The sequence below is a fragment of the Lampetra planeri genome, chromosome 5 (genome assembly GCF_965212315.1).
Source record: "Lampetra planeri chromosome 5, kcLamPlan1.2.h2, whole genome shotgun sequence".
NCBI classification, from domain to species: domain Eukaryota; kingdom Metazoa; phylum Chordata; class Hyperoartia; order Petromyzontiformes; family Petromyzontidae; genus Lampetra; species Lampetra planeri.
Window position 1 is genome coordinate 15,486,747 of NC_136111.1, and position 20,213 is coordinate 15,506,959.

The window sequence follows — 20,213 nt, forward strand, 5'->3', positions numbered from 1 at the left end:
ACAAAGTGGTATATATATTGAACTTTTTTAGTAGTGTCCACACACTTTAATACAGGCATTTAAATTGCTTTATTAAAAATTTTGAGTTTAGATATTTTTCATTTACATCTTAATTCAGTAACATGAGCTCTTCACCCCATTTCATGTAATGGAATTAACCTAAATTTCCCCACCCATACAAGACATATACTGTACTGTGATTACTGAATTAGCAAGCATCTAAAGCAAGATAAATGTTTTAATTCTTAACACTCAAAGATTAAATATTATCAGCCCAAAAAAAGCACGGTAATGACACGAACCACAATATTCATTTTTGTATTGCCTTTGGATTTTCTGAAACACATTGTGCATGTAAACATAGCAGTACACTGTAATGTGAAGCTGCTGTAGAGGAAGTTCACCGATGATAATGAATTGCAGGACTATTATTAGTGTGTACCATGATTGAGAGGGCACATTACGCCTGCCCTTCTGTCTGCTTCTTTCTGGAATAAAATATCCCTCCACAGTCTTGATCAGGAGCAAGTTATTGCATCATGTTTTGGATACATTTCTCACCAATTTATCCCTAAAAAGGGGAAAAGTTTACACTTATTTTCATTCTTGTACCACGTGGGATTTCGTTATGCACTTCTCTGTATGAACTATAAAAGATACAAAAAATACCAAAGTAACAGCTGAAGACAAATATTTTCTCAACCATTTCTAATCAATTCACAAAAACTACGTAGCAGCACACATCAATGCCAAAATGTGTAGCACTGCAAAACTTTAGAAAAAAATGCATACAGCATTTTCCAATGCAACACAAACATGCTAACAAGGTGCCTATTTCTATAAAATACTCTATTTATCCCAATATATTAGAATGTGGGGTGAAGTAATAATGCAGTGCTTAGCGCATTGAACTTTGAACCTAATGACTTAATTTTAATTACCAGCTATGCCTAACATCAGTGGTGAATTATTTTTTAACCGGTTTATATTAAAACTTGGGGAATGAAACAAGCCTGCAGCTGTCATAAGTATGTACGCAGGTTGGCTAGTTTAAATGAATCCATGTAATGAGATTCTAGAGAGCATATTCACTGATATTAATATTTTAATGTTCTAAGAGAACCTCCAGAGTTTACAAAGTTCGTTTTGACTTCCTGTGCTGATTGAAATAATGTGGTGTTCATTTTGTGTTTCATATATATGTATTAAAATGAAACAAAGGTATGGTTTTCGAATTTCAAGTCTGATTAAATTTGAAAAGATAACAGTAGTTAGTCGGCACCCACATTGCAATATGACTCAAATACGGTATAAGCAGGGCCTGATTTCAGCTGGAACTATCTGAGTCGCATCCGGCACACCACATCCAGTTTACCTATCGCTGCGGATGTCGCTACTATTCATGTGCATACTCAAGTCTACTGGTGACCCAGAAATCATTCAGTGGGAAATTAAGCCCTGAGTATAGGGCTCCAACAATGCGATTTGAAATTACTGTATTTCAATCGTATTGCAGTATTTAAAAGCTACAGAGGAGAAGCAGGATGGCAGTGGGAATCATGAAGCTATTACTGCTCCTGCACCGTGGCTGATGCTTCAGTATCCAGTGGCGCTCGCTCCTCATAGTTTGCTGTGTCGTGCTTCTGTTGGAAGGTCTTGAGAGTTGCTTGTGGGATCATTGCAGCATTCTCCTTTAAAAACTTGAGGACGTATTTGTCAGCATCGGTGATAATGTACCTGTGCCCAAACGCTGCAGAAGACATAAAAACAACACAACACATGCTGCCTGTAAGTAGATTCATGAAGACGTCTTTTTTTAAATTTCCCAAACCACATATGAACCGGCTTGACTTGGTGTATGATTAAACTCAGAAACGGTATAATCACAACTTTGGGAAATAAACTAAGAATAGTATTGCAGGTTTATTAACTGTGTAGAAACCCTACAATGATTACACTGATATGAGGTCCACAGTGTAAATTAACTTATATTATAGCTTTTCCTTCTTCATAATGGTTTTAGAGTTACATTCCATTGATGGCAATGACTTGGTTTATCAATGATGGCAGTCATATTGTATATTTAAAACATGTAACACAAGACTTTAAGCAATTTAGAGCTTTAAGATGAGGCTGCCGTGTAAGTGAAAACAATACACCTCCAGGCTGTAATATTTGCAGGAGCAAAATCGAAAATGTTAATTTGAGGATTTTTTCTCACGGTGATTAAATAGTTAACTGCAAGTGAACCATTATTTGTAAGTGAACATAAATAGTGTACAACAATAGACCGACAATGAAAATGGGGCTTTACAAGTAACTGTTAGGGAAATAGAAGAGTGCTTGTAAAACACATTACTCCCACCGATATCTGCACAATTCAAATGTACTTCCCTTTTAGCCAAAACAAATAAGACAACAAACTACTTTTATATTTAATCATTCCACCATAATGCACTTTAATTTACCCAAATAATGTATTCTGGCTGGGTGGGAAAATGAGGGCTCTACTCAATGCCAGAAGGCGGGTCAGATTAGTTCATTGTGTGGGGGACATGGAGACCTTTCACAGAACGAATCGCTGCAGGAAGCATGGAGCATCACGACTTGACATGAAATTATGGAACAAGGGGAAAATTCACCTCAGTGTATGCTTTGGCTGGCTACCAATATGCCTGCGGTGTGCAGTCTACAAGCCTCCCAACTGTCAACACTCTGCATAATCAGAGGTCACAATGCCCTGGGACTAAATGGCATTTTCACATTTTAAAAAACAAACTGCATAACATCCCTCGCATCCCCACAATCAAAGTCAAATTGTGACGAAAGTGTGCTCTGATCTGTTAAGACTCCCTTGTAACACATACATTACATAATGGGTTGCTCTGGAATAAAGGTTGCTCTGCATGACTGGCTGTGTTGCTTTGTGGGTTAAATCCTCTTATAAGATTACTGCTCTGGCACCTTTGAGACCTCCATATAGTTCTGAGTTTTAATCGTGGACTAAATTATACTTGGCTGTAAGAATGTATGCACAGGAATATACCTTAGAGAGTAGTAGATAGGTGAAAGCAAGCCAAAAACTGAGAAAGGAATATGTGCCTGGCTCTGTGGCTGAGTAACTGAAGTAATTTATAATTGTATTCTAGAACAGCTATAAAGCTGGAATGTATCACAAATACAGTTGAGTCTGGGCTTATAAATACCACAAACTAAAATTTGCCAATTTGTATGCCCCGAAAACATAGGGCCAAAATGTTGCTTTGTTTCTCTCATACGGCAGTCAGCCAAAATATGTTTCTTCATTACGTCTCGTGATAAACACTTCATATTTCATTGGTATCTTCAGTGAACCAAGTCATTTGGCTCCTGTATAGTGTGATGCAGAGCCCACTACTGGTTTATAGTAATAACATTATATGTCACAGCCCTTTGTCGACCAACTGCTGGATGAAGGCCTCCCTATACTGTATCAGTCATTCAAATTGTTTAGCCATATTTCACCCTGCTGGTCAGTGCAGGTTGATGAGAGGGCAGGGGACAGGACCGGTCGATATATCACTTGCTACCAGAGGTGTGGACTCGAGTCATGTGACTTGGACTCGAGTCAGACTCGAGTCATGAATTTGATGACTTGCGACTCGACTTGGACTTGCATAACAATGACTTTGTCCCACCTATGAGATGTGGACTCGAGTCATGTGACTTGGACTCGAGTCAGACTCGAGTCATGAATTTGATGACTTGCGACTCGACTTGGACTTGCATAACAATGACTTTGTCCCACCTCTGCTTGCTACTGATGTTAGCTGTGGCTGGGAATAACCACCCCCTCTTGTAGGGTGGTGGTCCAGTGGTTCATGCACTACGCTATAATCCTGACGATATAGTATTTTGGTCCAACTCCTAAACATGGCTAACATTAGGGCCCCTCCCACTTCATCAACCAGCAATGACTAGCATTGTGAAATATCGGCAAACAACACCCACAAGCTTGCACTCACAATCAAATTACATATATGTATATACAGTACATGCAGATATAACGTCAAGCAAAATACTTTGTGTAACCTTTTGCTGTTGTGCTGTATAGCTCTCTGATTTGTTTTTGGGTTGTACCGCGTGCTGTTCTGCATGACGTGTGACATTTCGCTCCACGTGCTGGAAGCTTCTGCAGAAACTAAAAGTTGCGCCTCGCTGCCAGCACATCGAGCGAAACGCCGAACATCATGCCAAACACCACGCAGTACGTCTCGCAAACACATCGGAGAGTTACCAAGCGCAATGCGTTGGTATCCTTCCACTTAAGGGGCAAGATACGTTGAAGTGAAACGCCACAGGCATGCTGAGGATACCGTGAATAGTGGCGCCAATGGCAAAGTCGGCTGGTCCGTAGTACTCCGGGCTCTCGGTGGAGGTGCCGGGCTTGGAGATGCGTGTCTTCTCCAGCACCTTGCCGCCCACGATACCGGAGTTACGAACGGGCGGCTCGTAAATACTGACCGCGTCCGTGGACAGGTAGTACGAGATGATAAACCGCCGTCCTCTCTCAACTTCCCGCACAGAGTCCTGGAGAAGACACACAGGGGATAATGCAGTTGTCATTAGTTATTTTTAAAGACTGAGATACATTGTTGTCGAATTTAATAATAATACTATAACAAATAATTCACTTTCATTTTAAATACCATATATGGGTCATCAGACATGTAAGTGGTGGTTTTAATGCAAAACTGTTAGGTGTCAACTTTGCAAAAACGAAGGAATGCAGTGTAGCGATGTGTTTTAGGGTTGCACTCAATGTAGTTTGGCATGATGCTCAACGTTTCGCTATCGTGTACTGGGAGCTTTATCAGCACAACATGAGGTACAATCTTAAAACATATCAGAGAGCCGTACAGCAAATCCGTAAAAACCTTCGTAGGCAGTAACAAAGGGTCAGCGACGACAAGGTGTGGTGGCATTGGCCTTGCTGACCTTTTAACCTCGACTGAATTCCTTGCAAGGAGCTAGCTCTTAAAACCCTGAGCCTTCCCATTGATATTAAACGAAGGGATGCCTGTCGTAGACCATTCACGAGTGACCTCTCACCAGCACAGCCTCGTATCGCAGCACTTTGCCGTTGTTCTCCAGCATTTTAACAACATCCTTCTTGGGCGGCTGCGGCACCAGAGTGAGGCAGTTTTGCAGCGAGTCCTCCAGGGACCCAAGCCCATTGTATGGTGGAATTTCCTTCAATGAAACGAAATACACATGAGCCGCATTAATATTTTGTATTTCACCTCCTGATATAACACTTTTCAAGGCACATAAAAGCGGCTCCTTTGAACTGTTGGTTTAGGTCTGCCAGATAGAATGTTGTCAATGGAATATTCACTACATGTGTTGGTCTCGAGAGATTAACATTTATGCAGCTGTAGTGTGTCCAACTGAGTCGCAGACGTTGTTCCTTTTAGAGGCAACACTTTTATTTGTAACACCGTAACACAAAGGGGTAACTGCCCCTTTACCAAATACAACCTCGGGTGGTGACCACCCAGCTAACTACACTATACAGAGGAGTTACTGCTACGAAGGGTCGGACCCTCACTCGGGTCTCCGACCACGTGTTTGCCTCGTAGGACAAAGAGCTTCCAGCTTGAGACGTAGAGCTTCCAGCTTGTAGAACGAAGAGCCCCCGGGCCCTCTCAGGGACCCGCCTTATATCCCCCTACGGTCGGAGCCGCTCCGCCCTCGACCCCGCCTTCTCGAGCATTCTCGTTCCCTCTCGATCCTTCTCAAGAGCCTTCCCCAGACACGTAATCACCCACTAGCCCCCCCACCTGGGGCCCCCTGTGTGGACACTAGGGATCACGTGTCTACGGGGTCAACCAGAGTGCCATGGCCCGGGGCAACCCTGCCCCTGGGCTGACACTCACCCACTCCCCCTCGGGGGAGCCCCCCACCACACGCTGTGCATGGTGCCCGCACTATCCCAGTGCTCGCCAAGCCCCGCTAGGGCTGGTGTTACACACAGCCACCCACACGGTGCTGTCCACGATGTAGGAACATCGAACGGCGCAGCCCTTCTGGGCCGGCACCATACAGTGACATCCCTGATGTCACTACACAGCTATAAACTGATATCAAACATTTGTTTGATAATTGAGTACTTTTCTAAGACTTGCAGCTCTGGTAATGACTCATTTAGTAAAATTATGTATCAACTAGCCTTTTGCCCGTCCAAGGACGGGTGTATTGCAGTAAATCTGAAACTTGCAAGCGAAAGGCAGACCGCGACGTGATATTCATTACATCCATTCGTGTGCAATTTGTAAGGCCGCGGTGACAAAGACTTATTTAATTTTAATGTTATAATCCCTTGTTCATCATGACGTCCTTTTTACTTTGATGTCTCAATAGCGTTTAGGAGATCGCGTGATGTGAGGGTTCTGCCTTTGTAGTGAGGGTTGTAAGTTGACGCCGAGGAGGGGGGAGCAGGCGCCTCGGCCCCCCATGTGGAGTGACGTCAGCCGCTAATTATTATGAATGGGGGGGGGGGGGGTCCATTTTGAGGACGTAACCTGCTCATGATTATTAATGAGGGGGGATGGTCGACGTGGAATAACGTCACCTGCTCATGATTATTAATTAGGGGGGAGGGTGCTTCATCTGGAGTGACGTCATCTTCTCATAATTATTAATGAGAGGGGGGGGGGTCCATGTGGAGGACGTAACCTGTTCATGATTATTAATGAGGAGGGCTGGTCGACGTGGAGTGACGTCACGAGCGTTGCACACAGACATTCTTGGCTCATTATATTAGGTAATAGTAATAGGGACGATGTCCATTTGGAGGATGTTACCTGCTCATGATTATTAATGAGGGGGGCTGTTTGATGTGGAGTGACATCACTTGCGCATGATTATTAGTGAGGGGGGGGAGCACTCCATATTGAGTGACGTCACCCGCTCATGATTATTAATGAGCAGGGGTGGGGGGGGGTGTCCATTTGGGGGACGTCACCTGCTCATGAATATTAATTAGGGGGGCTGGTCGATGTGGAGTGACGTCACGAGCGTTAAGGACAGAAATTCCTGGGTGATTGTATTAGGTATGAGCGAAATCAAAATTAATGTAATCATGTCCTTGTAAATACATACACAAACAGTCTTCGTAACCATATACAGTAATACCCTGGTGAACGTCAGGGGATACTTTCTCGAAAGGTGCGATGACAAATATTGAAACGATGTAAATCAAATAAACTTACAGGGTAGGTGGAGGCGAAGGCTGAGGCGACGGATACGAGCAAGGATGGACGATGCAGTCAGCGATGTAAGTGTGGATTGAGGTAGCGCAAATCGGGTATTAATAATAAACCGACGACGTATTTGCGAAACGACGTCAAAGGGGAAGGTGTAAATCGGGGTATTACTATATATCAAGAGATCGAGTGGTTGTCATACAGATGTGCAAGCATGTATACAGGAGTCTAAATATTTTCTTGAAGAAAGTGCACACAGATGTCGTCCACCGTGCAGTCACAAATGAACGCATCCGTTTCATATGCATGCAATATCAAGACAGACCCAATGGGTCGAGCAGTGAGCCTCACCCGTGTGATGGAGTACGAGGGGTACTGCTGGGGCGGTTCCACGGGAGTGACATCTGACATCTTGAGGTATTTCTGGTAGAAGTCCTTGGTGAAACGGTCCGCGTCGTACAGCAAGAAGCGGCGTCCCATTACCTCCACCTCCTTCCCTAGGACCAGGTCCTTGGGCGAGAGCCACCCCGACACCTCCTGGTCTGACAGCTCCAGGACGCACGATGGGAACGTAGCTGCAGGGGGGGCAGGGGGCATAGTGTGAAGAGCGTCTCACCTCGCACTGTGTTCAACAACCATACTGCAGGACGTACGTTTGTATGTATGTTGAACTTCTTTAGCACCGTATGTAGCCAACCGTGCTAATCAGAGGTACGAGGGAAGGACAGCTAAATACCAAAAGCAGTTCTAAAGAAATTCATTTCCAATTTAGATTTAAAAGTGCATAGCTCCAGTGGCTTTCACATATCACAAGGAACAGCATTTCAGACGGCTGCAGAAGCACACGAGAAAGCGTGCGATGCAGTGACCATCTTTGTTCAATGGTTCACCAAAAGCTGGATGACCGGAGTTTACAGAATTATGTATGCTCCTTGATGGGATCAGCAAGGTATTGTGGTTCATATGTGGCAAGCACTTTGTGTGTAATGAGTGTAACCTTATAATGCAGCTCAGTAGGCACTCGATGGACATAGTCGGATCTTGCATTATCCGTCACGACACGTGGCAAATAATATTGGACACTCTGCAGCTTGGTAATGTACTTTTCCAGACGTCCCGTAGTGTAGTCAGTTGCAATAATCAAGCCTTGTCGATATAACTATGCTACACGCCACCGTGTTGGCTATGTCATGACTCAACAGTTCTAGAATGTATTGTAGAGCCCTGATATGAACATTGCAAGACGCGATATTTTGCACGTGGTGATCAAACGATATATTCTGGTAGAATATGGTGCCGAGGGTCTTTAGATGAGTAGAAAACTGAATCCTGGAGTCTGTGACCGCCACACCTAATCCTCCCACATATTTGTTTCACCTGAGCCCGAGTGCCAAAACACTTGTCAAACTAATTATTTTATTGAGCCTGCTCGACTTTGAAATTCCATTCCTTCATCTCGTTTTCCCAAGTTCTTAGAATCTTGCTCAATAAAAAAAAACACAACTCTTTTCTTGTACACCGTCATGAATGTTGTTTATCGCTGGCCCTTTGGCGTTCTGGGCTTCTGGGCCTGTGCTTGGCAGCTGTGATTTAAAAGCATAAGTGTCACAGTGCAAGGAGCTCTGCCGTGTAAATGAAATCGTAGGTGTAGTCACAAGGTAATGGGCTCAGGCGAGTCGCAAAAAAAACCCATCATTAATTTGGTTTACTTGAGATTGATTGATATAAGAACACTCGTTACAGATCTTAGAAAATAAATAACCGTAGTCAGGATAAAAAGGTCTGTTAAAGTGACTTCAGGTCTGTGACATCTGTGTTTGTTCTCTGACCACAAGGTGATGCAGGCTGTGAAAGAATCAAAAGGACATTTACATGTGTCAAGCGATGACTTGGATATCACAATTGCAATGTTATCTAAATCATAAGAACAAAGAAACAAGTTAACACGGTATAATGATTCAAGTAGAGTATTTGCCCTAAGTATAATTTTGTCGTAAAATGAAGTAGTATTTTTACATAAACATGGTACGTTCATGTTTATTCGCGAATTTACCAACGTAATGGGAAGAAAAATGCTTCAACATGCAACATGGACCAATTAAAAGCTAATCCAATGTAAAAATTAAAATCACATGCTTATTATTATAATATCCAATAAAAATTATCATTACATTTGTTCGCGGCCACGTGTGGTCTCTGTTTTTCGGGTGCCCCCTAAGCCCAAGAGGGGGCCCCCTCTAGTGGCCGCGCGCTGCACCTATAAACTAAAACTAAACTTTGTATTTTACCAAGGCCCACTGAGCTATATAGCTCTTTTTCAGAAGCGACCTGGCCACAAATGAGCTCAACGAAGTGGCTTATCATGTGGACATTTATAGCAGCCAAATACTCTAAACGCATGTTGATTATAAATGTGGAGGGAAAAACCGGGGGACCTGGAGAAAAATCCCCGCGACCACGGGGAGAGAAAAACACGCAAACTCCAAATATACAGGCATCAGGGTTAGGATCGAACCCATGCCCTCCTGTATACTAGGAGAGGTCGTTATCATCTCGCCATCGTGGCACCCATTGATGTAAAATTATGCTTAAAATGATATAATTTTTATTTTGATTAATTTATTATTACTAATTATAATAATTAGAAAACTTCTATAGCTCCGGTTCATGGCAAGCCATTATAAGGACATTGAACCCTTGGAGTGTGGGACCCACGGCTTATGGAGCCACGATCCTTGGGGATGCGCTGTCGTCGCAGGAGCACGGGAAAGGGGTCCCGGCCATCGTTGGGCTGGTGAACCTCTCGCACTTCCAGCGTGTCGTCCACCAGGTAGTACTGCAGCACCACGGGCCGAACCTCGCCGCTCTCCTTGTCATCCCATACGCAGTAGAACCTCAGCACCTGGCCAACACAGAGCACAACAGCAACGTTTCTCTCCGGATCATTGAGTTGCTGCAGAAGCTGCCTTACACGTGGAGCAAAACATCAGAAATAATGCCGAGCAACTTACGGTAAAACCCGGTAGCACATCAGAGGGTTATAATTAAATTTGTGATCAGGTGCTATCAGATGTAAATGGCTGAGCGGCTTCCTCACATGTGTCAAGGAGAGGGTACCTTGCGGTCCATGGTGAGAAACTGGCCGAGCTTGTCCAAGGCGGTTTGCATTGGGGCAGCCGGAGCTGGCGGAGGCATCTCCTGGCGTGGATTTGATGGCATCTCCTCTGGCTCATTCAGCAATATCCCCTCGCTCTGCAGAAAATCCTACAGGAAGATCGCGCGGAAGAGGACACCATGATGTACGCACTGAGGTATAACGTACAGATCATTTAAGATAATATACACACTGAAGTATAATATATAGAAATAATATTTTTTAATCAGACTCGTGTATCAGCAATGGCAAAGGCCAGGTGACTGGGCGGATATGTTATGTGAGTGCTAAACAAATGCAACATAAATTCACGTACATTGAATAAATGCATATGCTGCTATAACAATTTGTCGATTGTAAATTTTTACATTTCGTGTATGCACATTTCAACATTATCAATGAAACAAAGAGAAATAGTAAAAAACATAATCTACGTGCATTTGTTTAAAAAAAAAACTCTTATGAACAAGTCATAAAACAAGGCGAAAGGAAAGTAAGGATACAGGTTGTTCCTAGATCATGACTTTGCATAATTACATGTGGACTAAAGATTTAAACCAAACAATGATCTTCAACAGTATCCTTGACGCTGTATGGACACACGTCAATGTCTCAACTGATACTCAACAGTATTAGCCCATCTTAATCGTTACATTACAATGCTAAAATAATCAATTTAGAAGTTTATTGACTAATATACATATGGGCATGAGACGTCAATACCTATGGAGAATGGAAAATGAACTCTTGAAATGGTACATAAACCACAAACCCATATTAAACAACAAAAAATGTGGACAAAAGATGCGACATACACTACTCTATATAGATGCTATACAGCAGTGGTTCCTAACCCTTATGGATGCGTGGACCACTGTCAACCCTCACAACAATTTTTGCAGACCACAATTCAGTAAAAAAAAATCTATGGTGTGTAGTATTGTGAAAATAAATATTGTATCTGCAACAATTATGTGGACCACTTCCCAATTCTGTAGACCACTTCCCACGGCTTCACAGACCACGAGTGTCCCATGGGCCACCATTTGGGAACGACTGTTAAAGGACAATGGTAGGGAATTTCATTAGGACTGCTTTGTGAGTTTAGTTAGTTGTCCTTCCCCGCACCTTTGATGAGCATGGTTGGGTACTACGGTGCAAAATAAGTTCAACATACATACATACAATGGGAATTAAAAATGCAGTGAATTAAGTGTTTTATTGATTTGTGCATAAGTAGGCTTTGGTACGTACGGCAGTGAAGCGGTCGCAGTTGATGATGTGGAAAGTCTTGCCGTACATCGTGATGCTGGTCGCCACATTGAGGTCCTTCCAGTGCCAAGTGTGCCCCTCGTTGTTCTTAGGCATTTGCTGCCTCTTCATGAGCTTCCCCTGCGTCAGACCAGAGTTCTCCACCGGGGGCTCCATCACCACCATGCTGTCATCCTCCAGGTAATAGTATATGATGACTGGACGAATGAATCCGTCTTCGTCAGAATACTCGTCCGCATTCTGCTTGAAGTAGGCATCGAAACGCAGCACCTGACGCAAGTAAAAGCAAGGACATTTTTACAACAGAATCCTGTTTTATTTGTGACAATATTACGGTGTTTTATGTTGCCAATATATCGTATGCATTTTAAGTTTGCAGAATGCCTCTGTTTGTTCCAAGAACATCTGACTGAGGTGAATACATATATGTCGACAGATTATAATGTTCATTGCAGCTTTTAAAAATTTAACCAAAATTTTTGTATTGCTTAACATTGTTGATTTAATTACAGTACAGTATTTGTACAAGGCAATTCGCTTGGCATAGTGTGCTCAAGAAAGTAGTTAGCAGAGGAGCCAGGTGCTCAATTGTAGAAGTTCAACTTGTTTTAAATAAATTTAACCTTTCTTATCACACGTAATTCGTATGTATATATAACTTCATTCACACCGTACGTAGCCAACTGTGCTAATCGGAGGTGCCTCATAACAAGACACCGCATACTGTAAGACTAACATTACTGCCCTAAATGTCTTGAGATTGGGGTGCGTTTAGATGTTGTATTCATCGAAATGACATCATAAGGACAAACGGCACACATATCTATTATCATAGCAATGTTGATCTGTAGAAGTGCCATTGTCCAAAATCTTAGCGTGTTGCATATTTTCTGTATGTTTATTTAATAGGAGAGTGTTAATGATGGTTCGTGCTTTTACAACACTAACAATACAGTCCCATATTTTTGTCCTGATAATCACTTGCACTTTATTTGACAATGTTCTTCGCATTGTCAACAGTAAAAAAAAAACCTTCATGGCCTCTCAATATGCGAAAGTGGATAGAACACTGGATACTGTGCTCACAGCTTTGTAAAAATGTCAAGTGGCTGCACTTGCAAACAACTTACGATGTTCAACAAGTTCTTGAAAACTTGTGACATTCAAGGATGCCTGACAGTAATGAAGCACCATGTATGATACCTGCTATTTTTAGTAATTCTTCGAAAATGTTCTTGCAGAAATGCTCAACATTTTACTTTTTCTGTTGTAACAACAAAATTGCACCTGTAATCTTTTAACTAATACAGTAGTAGTGCAATAGTATTTAAAAGGCACATTCATCTAAACACAGTTCTTCTGGTTGACTTTACTCCATTAGTGCCGGTGACTTACTAAACTTTGTTCTCAGTAAACCCTTTATTGTGAATTATCTAATAAGTTAAACATTCAACTTTGAATCCTATAATTTTAATCCTAATACCTCTGCTCATAGTAAGAAATACACGTAATGCAATCAGTTTATAAGCCATCCATATAGAATGTGATACTGTATCGTACATGACATAACATGAAATACAAATATAAACACTTTCTTGTAATTATTTTGTTGCCATTGGTAAGCTGTATCTTAAGTTTAGTCATGATTGTTTAAGAGGTTTTCTAGCTTTCTGGAAAATAATGTGAAGTGTCCGCAAATGGACGGACAAACTGACAAATAGACTTAACATTTCATGCTCATTGTAACAAGCAGCCATCGCCTCCCCAGTGATGTAGCCTGGTTGGCATGGGCCCTGGTGAATTAAATTAAATGCAGCTCCCCTGTCCAATTTCCACACCCCTCATCATAGCCTGGCCACTTTAGGCTGCCCGGTCCGTGGGTCTCAGTGCAGTTTTATGTATCAGGCAAGGCCCACTGAACTATGCAGCTCTTTTTCAGAAGCGACATGGCCACAAATGATAGCTCAACGAAGTGGGTTATCACGTGGAAATATAAAAGCAGGTAAATACTCTAAACGCATTTTGATTCTAAATGTGGAGGGCAAAACCGGAGGACCAGGAGAAAAATCCACGCGACCACGGAGAGGACATGTGCACCACCACTGCTCCTGCCATAAATAATGTATCACCTTCTTGTCCCAGATGACGTGCGCAGGTACGAACGGCGGTGGTGGTGGCGTGCGGGGTGGCCCATACGTAAGAAGGGCCTGCTGCGTGGCCATCTCCTCCAGCTCGGCCAACGAGGGCTGCACTTGTGTCGGACCCCACTGCGGTGCCTCTGTGCCCACGCCAGCGCTCGCCACCCGTGGCTGCGCGTACCCATTTCTGTAGTCCAGCGTCTGCAGCCGATGGAACCTGGGCTTCTGCTCTCAGCAAACATCGTTCAAGGGTTACGTGTAAGGTTGCTGTTGCAATTTGGCTATGTGGAATCGTAATTCTGCTGTGATTATAAACAGCATGAAAATCTCAGCTTATCATCGCACATAGTCGTTAAATTGAGTACAACTTTATGATAAGTCAATGGACAATAGACCCCAGATATGCACATGCACACTGCTGATGATTATGCTTATGAAAAGTCAATGGTTGCACTGGTATAGTACCTCCAATTAACACGACTGACTTACGTACGGTGCGAAAGAAATTCAACATACGTAGTCCATGATATCTGGATTGCTGGCTCTCCCTTTGTTTGAAGAACATGCTCAAGACTCGTCTTTCTCTTCTGCCTACGATTCCCTAGAATAGTAATTGAATGTGTTTAACTATTGTTTTTTGTCTGTTTTAACCTTTCTCTATTTATACTCTTTGGTTCTGACTTTACCGAAATAACCAAAGAGTATGGATTCCTGCAGTCACGAAAGCTTCAAATCAAGACTACTTTCTCTATTGCACTTAAGATACATTTGATCAGAATTCCTTCCTGTCAGGCATCTTGCGATATTTTTTTTTTACATTTTAACACTATAAAAATCAAACGTTTAATTGTATGGATTTCCACCCCTGGCTCAGGAACGCAAAGAGACAGATACAATACGAAACAGGATTTCTCCACAAATCTGGCTATCGCCTGATGAAGCTAGTTGTAATTACTGGTGAAACGTCGTACTCAAATTGTAAATGCTGTAGGTTTACTCTCCAACACACCGGTGTGCTGTACTAGTAACGAATTGGCACGTTCTGTTTACGTGACAAACCTTACTAATTGGCTGGTCGAGTGGTGGCGGGTTTAACGACACATTTATATTTAGGCGATCTAACTGAAAATAAACCTCTTATAGAGACAGATAAATACTGCTCCACTCTTGTTGAGATACTTGAATACACCCTCTGCCTTAAATTAAAAACACGGACAATTATGTCCGCCCTACTATGCTTTAATGCACGCGTAATTATCAAGAAGTGTTAGTAAAACCTGTAAAATGCTTTTGTGAAACTTTTATGAAGTCACGCACACGGTGCGGTTGAAAAGAACTCGCCACAAGAGGCCAAATACACAAACAACAACAAGAAGGAGGATCCAACGTGGAAACAATAGACACGAGCAGACACAATAGGAGGTGTAAGGCACCAAAGAGAATACACACAAGAGGGAGACACACACGAGGGAGACACAAGAGAGAGAATTAGCATGGTTGGCTACGTACGGTACATGAGTACAACAGGGGACGTAAGAGATGCAGGAGAATGCGTGAAAGACGGAGACATGATATACACAAGAGACAGAAAAGGGATCACAATACACACAATGAGACGTAAGAGGAGATATCAGAGGCGACAACGAAATAGATGAGAGGTATAAACAACACGTACACAGGATGAAGAGACACAAGAGACACACGCACACTGTGGAGGAGACAAAATAACACGCACAGGAGACGTAAAAATAAACTTTTAAAAGGGGGAGCCGCAAGTGGAATCACAAGGGCAGAGAGGGGGGGGGTGCGAGCCCCCCACGGAGTTCGAATCTCACTCACGGCAGGGTCCCTGAAGGAGTTCCCGGGCAAGAATGGCAGCTCCGGCGTGGACAGAGACATCTTCAATCTGACAACAACAACACGCAAACTGAATCAATGGCCACACGGAGAGAGAGAGAGAGACTCTCTCTCACGGCTACAGCAACAGCAGCCTTCTCACTATCTCTCACTAACTCACTGCTACTACTGCTGCCACCACCACCACTCGTGTTGGTTCCTGCGGGTCACTGCGGCTCACAGCTGCGGTGGCGGCGGTGGCTGTGGCGGCGCGTCCTTGCGTCTCCACGGCGACGGTTGCCAGGCGACGGTTGCCAGGCGACTGCCTCACATCAACAGCCGGCGGTGCCACGTGCGGCTGCTGTTACAAACACAAAGATTCTCACACCCACCATTGGAACCTCCTTTGCCAGTAGCAAAATACGATAATTGTTTTTTTACCCTTTTATCTGGCAACAAAACTGACACCTTTTTTTACAAGGAGTCATGTTTGTATTAACCACAATACCTGCAGTCGGAATGCAAACAAAAAACACAACTCTGATTGGAACCTCCTGGCAAAGGAGGTTCCAATGGTGTAAATGTTTACCCCGAGCTCTCATACCCTGATGGTGCGTTGTCTTTGAGTTGTGCGCCTTTTGGCGTCATCTGGTCCAACACCATGTGAGACTAGGCTCAAAGAAAAGCTGTCTCGGGTGTGGACCAATCAATTTCAAGGACAGTGCATACATTATCAGAGTTGTGTTTTTTGTTTGCATTCCGACTGCAGGTATTGTGGTCAATGCAAACATTACTTCTTGTAAAAAAAAGGTGTCAGTTTTGTTGCCAGATAGAAGGGTAAAAAAAGCAATTATCATTCTCAGACCCCTCCCCCTCAAATATGACGTCACAAAGCTCTGCCCCACCCCCCCCAATAATAAAACATGCTTCAAATCGCTTTGAACTATTGTCATTGTGTAGCGCGTATTTAATGTGGCGCTGCACTCTGATGTTGTAGAAGAAAACATTTATTAAAAAGTCTATTTAATTAAGTAGAACGTGTTGTCTATCTATATATATAAAATCGCAAATCTGTCTGTCCGTCTGTCTGTCTGTGTGTGTGTCTGTCTGTCTGTGTGTGTGTCTGTTTGTCTGTGTGTCGCCGGACCATACGCAGTTTCATTGGACGGCGGTTGCCCCTGGCAACGGGTAGCGACGCATTCGCTGCGGGGTGGACGCCATTTTTAATTCCCGTTAAAAATATGCGCACGCATTAACACGCGACTCTGAGGTAAATTCATCAAAGTTTCACGTCCTCTTCACTCCCCCCCCACCCCAATGTGTGCAATTACCAGAGGTGGGACAAAGTCATTGTTATGCAAGTCCAAGTCGAGTCGCAAGTCATCAAATTCATGACTCGAGTCTGACTCGAGTCCAAGTCACATGACTCGAGTCCACATCTCATAGGTGGGACAAAGTCATTGTTATGCAAGTCCAAGTCGAGTCGCAAGTCATCAAATTCATGACTCGAGTCTGACTCGAGTCCAAGTCACATGACTCGAGTCCACACCTCTGGCAATTACTATTATAGGGTCGGTAGATAATAAAATTATAGCGATTAGACAGTATTATTGTAGCGCGGGGGGGGGGGGGGTAACGGCCCCAGTACCCAGCCTCAACCGGGTGGGCAATCTAGGCGAGGCCGGAGGCTCTGCACGGTACTAGGCCTCACCACGCCACTCTGACAGGTGAGTACTTTGTGCTATACAGTCGATAAATACTGCTATAGAGTCAGCATGTACTGCTGTAATCATAGCAGGTACCACCACAGTATGCACTGCTGCAGTGAAAGCAGGTACCACCACAGTCAGTACGCACTGCAGTTACATTATTAAGAGTAGTTTTGAAATATTTTTAAAACCCGGGCAACGCCGGATACTTCCTGCTAGTATTTATTTAAAGTTGTGAATTTTGATGTGACGTCACATTTCTCACCCCCGCCCCTCGTCACAAATGTCTGACCCCTCCCCCCCCCTAGGTGCGTGACGTCATTTATGGACGGCCCCTTACTGACGGGGGGTGGGGGGACCTGAGCGTTGACCCCCATAAGAGACAGAGACACACTGCTCTGGTGGAGTACAAAGCACAAACAATGACAACAAACTCTGTGCATTATTAACACGGTGGCCTTAACAGGACCCTGCGGGGTGGGCTGGTAGGAACGAATATCCAAAGAATATAAACATAATGTATTATTACACTTGTTTAGCCAGGAAAGCCCCACTGAGTGAAAAGGTTTTTGTAGGGTCCTGCCAAGTGTTTGCAGTAGGGGGCGATGTTGCTACACCTAATCGGACCATACGAAGGGAGAGATTGAGGCCTAGTTCTAGGCTTTAGGCCTAGCTGTAGGCTTTAGGGCGCTGAGTTAATTTTTAATTTAAATGTTTTAATTATTTATGTAAAAGCTTTAAATTTAAATGTTTCTATTTAAAAACATGAGGGAATGTTACATTGTTAAACATTAACTCCCTTTCACACACGCGGGGGTACGATACGAAGGGAGAGTTTCAGGCCTAGTTCTAGGCTTTAGGCCTAGCTGTAGGCTTTAGGGCGCCGTGAGTTAATTTTTAATTGAAATGTTTTAATTATTAATGTAAAAGCTTCAAATGTAAATGTTTCTATTGAAAAACATGAGGGAATGTAACATTGTTAAACATTAACTCCCTTTCACACACGCGGGGGTAGGATACGAAGGGAGAGTTTCAGGCCTAGTTCTAGGCTTTAGGCCTAACTGTAGGCTTTAGGGCGCTGTGAGTAAAATTTGAATTTCAAAGTTTTAATTAAAAGCTATCTCAGGGAATTATAATGGAATGTTACACTTGTTTAGCCAGGAAAGCCTCATTAATTTAAATGTTTTAATTAAAACCTATCTCAGGGAATTGTAAGGGAATGTTACACTTGTTTAGCCAGGAAAGCCTCACTGAGTCTAAAGGTTTTGGTAGGGTCATGCCAAGTGTTTGCAGTAGGGGGCGATGTTGCTACACGGACGGACGGACGGACGGACAAAAACAGGACCCTGCGGGGTGGGCTGGTAGGAATAATACTAATACCGGTACAGGGATATCGACCGGGTATAGAGGAGTTAAAAAGAAAATTATTTGTGCATGGGGGGTGAGCGATGACGTCCACACCCCCCTCCCCACTGACCCGCGCGCCCACAGAGCAATGACGTCAACACCCCCCTCCCCACTGACCCGCGAGCCCACAGAGCAATGACGTCAACACCCCCCTCCCCACTGACTCGCGCGCCCACAGAGCAATGACGTCCACACCCCCCTCCCCACTGAACCGCGAGCCCACAGAGCAATGACGTCCACACCCCCCTCCCCACTGACCCGCGCGCCCACAGGGCAATGACGTCCACACCCCCCTCCCCACTGACTCGCACGCCCACAGAGCAATGACGTCAACACCCCCCTCCCCACTGACTCGCGCGCCCACAGAGCAATGACGTCCACACCCCCCTCCCCACTGACCCGCGCGCCCACAGAGCGATGATGTCCACACTCCCCTCCCCACTGACTCGCGCGCCCACAGAGCAAGGATTGCAACAGGCGATGTCATTGGCTACACCGGATGTGGCGGCCATCTTGTTTAGTTCATTTAGTTCACGGATCGCAGGGGGAGCGGGCGGCCATCTTGTCGGACAGACGACGGCCTCGCGAAGCCTGTCGCAGTAGGCCTCGCGAAGCCTGTCGCAGTAGGCCTCGCGAAGCCTCCAGCACTAGGCCTCGCGAAGCCTCCTGCAGTAGGCCTCGCGAAGCCTTCTGCACTAGGCCTCGCGAAGCCTTCTCTGCAGTAGGCTTCGCGAAGCCTTCTCTGCAGTAGGCCTCGCGATGCCTTCTCTGCAGTAGGCCTCGCGAAGCCTGCCGCACTAGGCCTCGCGAAGCCTTCTCTGCAGTAGGCCTCGCGAAGCCTTCCCTGCAGTAGGCCTCGCGAAGCCTTCTCTGCAGTAGGCCTCGCGATGCCTTTTCTGCAGTAGGCCTCGCAAAGGCTGCCGCACTAGGCCTCGCGAAGGCTGCCGCACTAGGCCTCGCGCCGTGCTTTTCGTGCACAAATAAGGCGATTAAATGTATCTCGTCTCTGTGTTAATAAATGTATCTTGTCTCTGTGTTAAAAAAAAAACGTGCTGCGTTTCAGTAAAATAAATTTGAAGCGAAGTTTAAAGTTTCGCCGTGAGGCGCCGGAAGCGACGGCCATCTTGTTTAGTTCACAGATCGCAGGGGGAGCGGGCGGCCATCTTGTCGGACAGACGGACGGACACATTAATCTATTGGTGGTCTGGTCCACTTCGTTCCTAACAGGACCCTGCGGGGTGGGCTGGTAGGAATAATACTAATACTGGTACAGGGATATCGACCGGGTATAGAGGAGTTAAAAAGAAAATTATTGTGCATGGGGGGTGAGCGATGATGTCTACACCCCCCTCCCCACTGACCCGCGAGCCCACAGAGCGATGACGTCCACACCCCCCTCCCCACTGACTCGCGCGCCCACAGAGCAAGGATTGCAACAGGCGATGTCATT

General features: G+C 44.5%; 1 protein-coding gene across 2 annotated transcripts; it reads right to left on the bottom strand.

Moving 5' to 3' along the window:
• Positions 1-15,895, bottom strand: EFHC1 (EF-hand domain containing 1). 2 transcript variants are annotated; one of them, XM_078594673.1, is made up of 10 exons: positions 15,829-15,895; positions 15,651-15,717; positions 13,803-14,036; positions 11,656-11,943; positions 10,365-10,511; positions 9,963-10,149; positions 7,599-7,822; positions 5,092-5,232; positions 4,356-4,569; positions 1-1,750 (listed from the first exon to the last, which is right to left on the bottom strand). In XM_078594673.1, exons 2-10 carry the CDS (start codon positions 15,708-15,710, stop codon positions 1,569-1,571), a joined length of 1,677 nt encoding a protein of 558 aa, XP_078450799.1. In that variant the 5' UTR covers positions 15,711-15,717; positions 15,829-15,895; the 3' UTR covers positions 1-1,568. The 2 variants fall into 2 exon arrangements, with proteins under 2 accessions (XP_078450799.1, XP_078450798.1); XM_078594672.1 differs by having other exon boundaries at positions 15,651-15,876.
• Positions 15,896-20,213: the final 4,318 nt, after the last annotated feature.